General features: G+C 43.3%; 1 protein-coding gene across 1 annotated transcript; it reads left to right on the plus strand.

Annotated features, from left to right (window-relative positions):
- The first annotated feature begins 6,388 nt into the window (after positions 1-6,388).
- Positions 6,389-8,255, plus strand: LOC123644591. The gene is made up of 2 exons (XM_045560767.1): positions 6,389-6,668; positions 7,782-8,255. The coding sequence occupies exons 1-2, from the start codon at positions 6,398-6,400 to the stop codon at positions 8,156-8,158; spliced, it is 648 nt and encodes a 215-aa protein (XP_045416723.1). The 5' UTR covers positions 6,389-6,397; the 3' UTR covers positions 8,159-8,255.
- Positions 8,256-9,066: the final 811 nt, after the last annotated feature.

A 9,066-nucleotide genomic window follows, 5' to 3' on the forward strand; every position in this document is an offset into this window, starting at 1 on the left:
GATAGCCTAAAACTTGCTATGTGGCCTTAGGAGAGTTACTTCACCTCTCTGATCCTAATTAGAGGATCTAGTACTTACCCCACTTTGTAGGTTGTTAGGGAATCAAATGAGAGTGACCAGTAGCCAGACAACTAAAACGGGAGGCTGGCTATATAGTCATCAGTATTTTTCAGCACTTGTATTTTAAAATTAAAAGGTAAATCATAGTCAAAGAAGCAAATGTTGATAATTTGCCCGAAATATAACTTCCAAAACATATGCTGGTAGCCAATATAAATTCAGCCCATTCTTCCAAACCTCCTAATCCTATAGCCCAATATGATGAAATATTGATGCTCACACTTTAGTGAGCTGGGGGCATCCCAATAGCCCCAATCATCAAAAAGGAAGAATATGGACCCCCACATATGAAATAAAGATTAGCCAAACATTTGAACCAAAAACGAAAAAATAAAGGATGGTGGTGGTGGACATTTTTGCTTGACAACCTACCAGCCAGCCCTCTTTCTCCTTGCTAACAGAACCCTAGTTTTGCTTAACCTTCATGGGCTTAGGACAAAGCCTCCTCCAAGCCTGAGAAATAAATCTGTTATTCTTAACTAATCATGGCAATTCCATAGGCTCGTAATGTGATTCTGACCAAAGAAACCTGAGAGGTCTGTAAGGGCTCCTGGGAAAGGGTCTCCTTGCTCTTGAAAGAGGAAGACTACAGAGACATTTGCTGCAGGAAGAGGGAATGCCTGGGCTTGTGGAACCTTCTTGCATCCCAGGAAGCTGCTGCTGCTGCTGAAGCTGACTGAGGATGTCACAGTAAAAAGATACAAATAACTTGGATCCTTGATGATATCACTGAACCTCTGAACTTTGAGACTACCCAATTCTGCTCTCACTAGTATATGAAATAATAACTCAGTATCTTTTAAGTCAGTTGAGTTAAAGTTTCCCTTACTTGCAGCCAAATACATTCCTAAGTGATGCACCGCTTAAGGTTTGTTTGTTTACTTTTTAAGCAGAAAACATGAGTTAAAATACTTCATTCTGGTTAAATAAAGGATTTATTACAATGGGTATGAAAGAATCTTTTTAAAAGTTAAACAAGCACTCTAAGAATTAAGTTACTATGATTAGCTTTCTAAAAATCTGGCTCTTGATATATTGCCATTCTTTTTGAAATTATTTTTAAGCGCTTCTTTTTTGCAATCTACTGCCAAGTTAATTCAGTTTGGTGAGCAACAGAAAAATATTAAACACAGACTACCTTGGAGAATTTTTCAATAATCCACGTAGGTTCTGTTGCAGTAGAATTATGTCCAACTATGCATGTTCAGAATTTCTTGAGGTATCCCACATGCCAATGAGTGATGAGTGTGATGCAGCCTAAACTCATTGAGAGAAAGTCCAAAGCGAAGATCAGCCGTGTTGGATTCCATTTATTTTTTCTAGTTTAGAGATGGCTTGAAAAGCGCAGCTTGGAGGTATATGTTCATGGTTTACCACGAGATTTAAGATAGAGAAAATGCAGAAGATGATAGCAGAATAGTAGTTCTCTTGCAACTGCAATAATACATAAAAGCATGGATAGCAGCAAAAGCCAAGAGGTTTGGGACAGGTGTGACTACTGTTGAGCTATGGCTTGGATTTTTTTGCAAGAGGGGAATATAGAAATAATGGAGTCCCTAGTTAGATTAAAGGGAAAGTCAAAGGCAGAGGAGGCTTGTGCCCCATTTGCAGTTTGGAAATCTGGGAGGAGCCCACCACACCGGGGGAGGCTGCAGAAGAGCAGAAAGGACAATGTGGCACAGTCAGGCAGAGAGAGGGCCTGCACGTGGTGTGCAGGTGATCCAGAGAGTCCCAAGCGGCCCACTGGGGGAACACAGACACCTGAGTGGGCAAGAAGGGACCTGGGTTTGGGATGAGGAGAAGGCGCAGTGCTCAGGCAGATGATACTGGTGCACCTTCAAAGGCCAGATGGAACCAGCTGTATCACCATTGTAAAGGGCAGGGGGGACCCGGAGGTTGTACACAGACCAGTAGCCCCTCTTCTGTGGATGGGTTAGGCTTCTCTAATACTTCATTAGCCAAGACTGTGTCATTCTTGCAGCTGGGTACAATGCTGCCCCAAATAAATAGAGAGGTGTGTTACTAAGAAAGAGATGGGGAAAGGATATTGGAGGGCAACCCGCCTTCATGGTGCTGACACAAGCCTCCTTGGTACCCAATGCTTCCAGAGTAAAGGACCAGAGAAGGAGGAGGAATCTTGAAAGACTATTTTCTCCAAATATAGCTCTGCTTTAAATAGGACAGTGACTGAAACAATCATAATTGAATCGTGCTGTGGATAAAAACACCAGTTGAGAATGATAATAACAGAATAATATAGGCTTAGTTGTCCTCCTTAAAAATACCTGCATTGTTCAATATGGTGGCCACTAGCCACATGTGGCCACTGAGCACCTGAAATATGTCTAGAGCAATTAAAGAGCCAAAATTTTAATTTTATTTAATTTTAATTCAAACTAAAATTTAAAAACTGATATTTAGTTCTGTCATTGGAAAACTTTGAAGCATGCATGGGACAACTTAAGTGTGGGAGTCTACTTTTTTGTTGAAAATTTTATGAAATCTAAATACAGTATTTCAGAAGAAAATGTAACATTCAAATTGAGATGTGCTGTAAGTGTAAAATATACACAAAATTTCAAAGACTTGGCATGGAAAAAAATCAATGTAAATTACCTCATTAATTTTTTATACTGTTTACATGATACTGGTTGAGTATTTGTTATTTAAAATAGTTGGGACCAGAAGTTTTTCGGATATGGGATTTTTTTCTGACTTTGGAATATTTATATTATACATACCAGTTTAGCGTCCCTAATCCAAAAATCCAAAATCCAAAATGCCTCAGTGAGCATTTCCTTTGAGAATCATGTTGGTGCTCAAAAAGTTTCAGATTTTGGAACATTTGGGGTTTGGGATTTTCAGATTAGGGCTAGTCAACCTATAATATTTTAGACATATTGGTTTTACTGTATTCTTTACTGAGATATAATTCACATAATATAAAATTTCACATAAAATTCACCATTTTAAAATGCACAATTCAATGGTTTTTAGTATATCCACAAAGTTATAAAACTATCACCACTATGGAATGCTACCCCACGCGTGATAGCAGTTACTCCCAGTTTTGCACACTCCGCAACCATGAGCAACCACTGATCTACTTTCTGTCTCTACAGATTTTCCTATTTTGTATATTTCATACAACTGGAATCATACAAGATGTGGACAGTTGTGTCTTGCTTCTTTCGATTAACAAATTGCTTTCGAGGTTTATCCATGTTGTAACATGTATTAGTACTTCGTTCTTCTTTATGGGTAAATAATATTTCATTGCATAGATATACCATATTTTGTTTATCAGTTCATCAGTTGATTAACATTTGGGTTATTTCTACATTTTGGCTACTATGACTAATGCTGCTGTGAACATTCATGTACAGGTTTTTTTGAGGAACTGTCAAACTGTCTTCCACAGCATCTTATATTCCCATTCACAGTGTATGAGGATCCCAACTTCTCTACATTCTCATCAAGACTTGTTATTTTCTGTTTTTTTATTTTATTTTTAAATTATAGCCATCCTAATGGATGTGAAGTGGTATCTCATGTGGTTTTGATTTTCATTTCCTTAATTACTCCTGATGTTGAGCATCTTTTCATGTGCTTATTAGCCATTGGTATATCTTCTTTGAAAAAGTATTTACTCAAATCTTTTGCCCATTTTTAATTAGGTTATTTGCCTTTTTATTGTTTATTTGTAAGTGTTCTTTATATATTCTGGATACAAGACCTTTTCTAGTTATATAATTTATAAATATTTTCTCCCATCCTGTGGGTTGTCGTTTGACTTCTTTGATAGTATCCTGTGGCTTAGAAAAGTTTTTAATTTTGATGAAATCCAATATATCTATTTTTTCTTTTGTTACTTACATTTTAGTGTCATATCTAATAAACTGTTAACGAATCCAAGGTCATGAAACTTTATACCTGTGTTTCCTTCTCAGTGATTTTATAGTATTAACTCTTACATTTAGGTCTTTTGATGGTTTTGTTTTGTTTTAAGACAGGGTCTCCTGCTCTGACGCCCAGGCTGGAGTACAGTGGCATCATCATAGCTTATTGCAATCTTGAACTCCTGTGCTCAAGCAATCCTGCCTCAGCCTTCTGAGTAGCTGGGACTATAGGCACATGCCACCACACCCAGCTAATTTTTTTTATTTTTTGTAGAGATGGCATCTCTCTATGCTGCTCAGGGTGGTCTTGAATTCCTGGCCTCAAGCAATTCTCCTGCCTCAGCCTCCCAAAATGCTAGGATTACAGGCATGAGCCACCACACCTGGCCTATTTTGTGCCAATTTTTTACATGGTATTGGCAAGAGTTCACCATAAAAAAATATTCCCCAAATTACTTTTGCTAATCTTTTTACTTTTTAAAATGTGGCTACTAGAAAATTGAAAATTATACATGTAGCTCACATTACTTTTCTATTGGGCAGAACTAAAATAGGCCAGTGGCAATACTGGAATTACAGCTATAAATTCTATAAAAAATGTATTAAGCGTTTACTGTGTACAAAAGACCATTCCAGGAACTAGGGATTTGACACAATGAGGCTTGTGTCAAATCTCAAAGAGTAACAGATAGTTTATGGGAAACAGACAAACAAATTCACCTTGGTAGAGGATCTGGTTCTCAGTTTTATATGTCCAGAAACTCAATATTATCAGTTCCATATGAAAGCACAACCTTGAAGGATGGCTCACACTTACCAACCTCATGAAAGACTGATGTATAAACCACAAGGCCATCATTTATCAGTTTGCATTGAGAGGCAAATGACATCAAGACCCACAGTTGGATCAAAATATACTCACTGCAGTGATGAGACAATTGAATTGGGGGGTCCTGAAGCCCCTTCCCCTGGGGCTGCCAACTTCTCTGTATATGTGTTTATTTTCTTTTTAATTGTTTCTGGAATGGCAGTTTCCCTTCCATTGACACATTCCTTCTTTTGGCAGCATACTACCTACAGTCATGTTCTTGCTCTTCCTGTTTCAGGCCTAGCAGATATTTTTGTTTTTAAGTTAACTATAATTTACCATACTCCTCCCCTGCGTGTTGGCTTGATTAGTCAAAGTAGTAGAGCTCTAACTGACCACCCTCCATCTTCCCATCCTTTTTCATATCTAATCTAAGTCCTGAGAGTCGTATGCCACCACCACCATCTCTGTCATAGTGACCGAGACTGACCCTGATGGATATGATAGACCTTCTTGGTCTTCCTTCCTGAAAGTCTCCTCCCTCCCGTCCAGCCTCCACGCACATGCTGCCACCCAGAACAGCCTCAGTCTTGACCTACCTTTTAGGTGGCTCACTTTTTGGCTTCAAAATAAGGCCCAAGCTGCTCACCATGGCATTCTAGGCTCTCCATGTTCTGGCCCACCATGAATCCCACGTCCCTGAGCCACACTGCCTTTGTTCATGTTAGTCCTCCCACCTAGGCATGCCTTTTTCTCCCCTCTCTACCTATGTCCCTTCTTCCAAAATCTGTCTCTAATAAGGCCACCTACTCTCAGATGGTCTTCGTGAGTGTTACCTTGTATCAGAATTGTTCCTTTCTCCTCCCATGTGTCCCTTGGCATGGGAGCAGGACACAGTCTAGCCTGTGTTGTGTTCAGCTCAGGGGTGGTGGAAAAACCACGAGTTCTGGAGTCCTGCTACCTGGGGGAGTCCTGCCACCCGGGGGAGCCCCCAGGCCCCTGGCTGCCTATTGGAATACCTTTATCCCGCTATTCTGCAATGGTCCCTTTACCTGCCAGTTTCTCCATTTGGCCATGCCCCACCTCAGGCCCACGTCTGACCACCTCAGCTGCCTCAGCCCCCAGCAAAGCTCAGGGCACTGGAAGCGTCCTGTGACCATCTCCTGGAGTCAGAGGGTGAACTCATGAATCCCAGTTGCTTTTCTTCCAAATGGTGTGACCTTGGGAAAGTTACATAACCTGCCTGTGACTCTGTTTCCTTACTTCTAGTTTGGGGTAATAACACCTACTTGTAAAGGTGATTGAGGTAACGTATGTCTAAAAAATGTAAATGGCGGAGGGGTGAATATGAGGGAAAACCTGTGTCACATGAGTGGTGCAGAACAAGTCCCAACATAATAAAAATATTAATAGCTAGAACTTTTCCAGTAGCTGTCACCCGCTAAGTGGTTTATGCCGTTATCTCATTAACTTCTCCCAACCCTTGGAGGCAGGGCTTGTTGTACCCATCACACGGAAAACAAAACTGAGACTGAGGAAGTGAAGTGCCAGCCCACGGGGCCGAGCCGGGATGCAGAGCGAGCCTTCAAGGCTGAGCGCTGGCGTGTCTGTGCTCAGCGCAGGGGCAGCTGGTGGCCCCAGGGAGGCGTCTAGCAGAAGACCTGGCGTCTGTCCTCATTTGACACCCATTCCAGCAGGCGCAGTGGGCACTGCCGAGCCCCGAGGGGGAAAGCGACGCAGACATCCAAAGGGGCCGCTGCAGAGCCGGACGGGAAGTGGACTCGCGGAGGGAAGTTCCAGCGCAGCCGGCCGCGGGGAGCCCGGCCCGGCGAGGACGGAAGGTCAGGCGAGCCAGGCAGCGGGAGCGGGACGCCGCGAGCCGCGAGGCGGGAGGCGGCGGTGCGGCGAGGTCGCGCCCTCTTCATGTCGCGGTGGCGGGGCCACGGGAGGGGCCGGGGTGTGCGCGACACACGCGCTTTGATACCGAGCCCCGTGAAACCTCCATGAGTCTTTTTAACTTTCCTGCTTTCCAAGTTTGACCTGTATGTTTCCTGATGTGGAGATAGAAGAGAAATTGGGAAGATACTGCTTTTACAGAACATGAGGTATAGATCAGAGTGGACGGGGCGCAGTGAGTAGGGAACTGAACAAAGCAGCACTCGGACACGCTGATGAGCTAGTCCCACGTTCCAGATCTCTCTGTAGTCGGAAGCTCTTTCCTCCTAGTCCGTCTGGAGGCAAGGCTGCTTCCAGGCAGGAACCTGGGCTTACACAGGGCTCCCCTTTTACAGCCTATATATGCACTTAATTATTCCGCCACATCTGAGTCTCTTTCCCCAAATGTGAAGTGGGAATAGTAATAACACTGTCTCATGGGGTTTTGGAGAAGATGAAAAGCAAAAGTCCTGCTCCCATGCAAAGCTGGTTCTTGGTAAGTGGAGACCATTACTCCCTTTAAATCTGGCCAGGGCTAATAGGAGTGCATTCCCAATTTGTCTGTAGGCTTCTTATTCAGATGCCTTTGGATTCTGATAAATGAACTGTTGCACTGATTGGCAGATTAAAATAGTGTGGAAAAAAAGCCAGTTTGAGGGCTTTCTTCTAGAGCTGAAATAAAATGATCCCAACCTTTGGGAAGCTGGTTAAATGGATTTGGAGATATACCAGGCTTTAGAGGCACATTTCTACACACCTCTGGGACACTCTTAGGCCTGGCACCAGCAGGAGGGTGCAACATGTGGGAACCACAGGAGGCGGAGCTCAGCAGAGATTCTGCCGTTCCCAAACCTCACTGCCTGCCATGTCTCCTAAGCCTTGGGAGTACCATTCCAATACGACATGGCTCCCTCCCAGCACACGGATCATGGGTGTAGACCTGCCCATGACAAGGTGAGGGGGAAAATCGGGTCCGAGGGTCTCTGGGAATTTCATCTTTCTCCCTCTTTATTTGGCAGATTTAGTGCCTGCTGGAAGCAGAAGGACCAATCTAGGTACTCTCAGCTGGTTAATTTCCAGAAGAAGAAAAGGACATCACTGGTTTTCCAGCTGGAAGGGCCTTCTGGGTCATCCAGTCTGGCCTCTCCAAGGCTCGAGAGCTAACATTGCTTGTTTGCCATCCCTTGTTGGAGTGAGTGATGGGAGTGCCCACTCAACACCCCTCAGGACCGCTCAGCCAGGGCCCTCCCATTACAAAGCCCTGGGTGGACAGGATGCCTGCAGGAAAGTGGCAGAGAGAAGCCATGAGGGGATTCTTTCTTTTTCAAACCCAAGCAAGAAAAATCAGAGAGAGGCCAGTCTTATGCCACTGCCTTCTGTCTGCAGGACTGACTAACCAAAATTATGAATAGGCCAAGAATAATCTTTCTTCTGAATCATGAACCTGAATTTGTTCTTGTAGCATTTGATTTATTCAATTAATAAAACACTGACGTGCTCTATTTTTCCTTTACAATAAACAGGTAAGTTTCTCCATAAAACGTCCTTAATAACTATGCTTTTGAATTGAATGTGACCCTTTATGGGTGACTTTTGTGCCCATTGGAGTGACTGTAGTTTAACAGCCCTTGTTGAGGAGGGTTGTAATGGAACTTCTGGATGGAGAGTGAGGGCAGAGCCTCCCTCATGCCTTCTGTTCACCCAGCAGGCTTGCTCAAGAAGCTGCCCTTGTAGACCCTTCTTTGAAAACTTCTCTTTGCTTAGTTTTACGTGATGGAAATGTTGAAATGTTTGGCCGTTTTCAAGGAAGCCAGTGGAGAAGGAGGGCTTGCTGCTGCTCAGACGCAGTGTTGGGAGGTGTGCAGGCGCCCCGCGCAGCCAGCAAGCCGGGCATCTCTGGCACAGCACGTACCCTTATGAACTGTGCAAGCCCAAGCAAGTCACAAACCTCTCTGAAGATCAGCTTCCTTATTCTTTTATTTAATTGGGATCTTCATAGCTGCCCTGCTCACCTTATGTGGTTGTCGTGCAGATGAAATGGCATAATGTATAACGAAGAGCTTTGTAGAGGCAACAAGACATGCAGATGCAAGAGATAATTATTGTGCTGTTATGGCTGCCTGTCCTTTACTGGAGCCAGTCTAGAGGACTTTATTTCCCTGGTGAAAACTTCTTTGTTTTCAAGTTAAAATGGTTAAATTCCATCAAGGGCTGTGGGACAAAGCCATCGATCTTCAGCTCTTACGCACAACGGAACAGTATCTCTTGGAGACAAGTCTGAGTTTTTATCTGTGTACCCGCTAG

The sequence above is a fragment of the Lemur catta genome, chromosome 9 (assembly GCF_020740605.2).
Source record: "Lemur catta isolate mLemCat1 chromosome 9, mLemCat1.pri, whole genome shotgun sequence".
Classification (NCBI taxonomy): Eukaryota; Metazoa; Chordata; class Mammalia; order Primates; family Lemuridae; genus Lemur; species Lemur catta.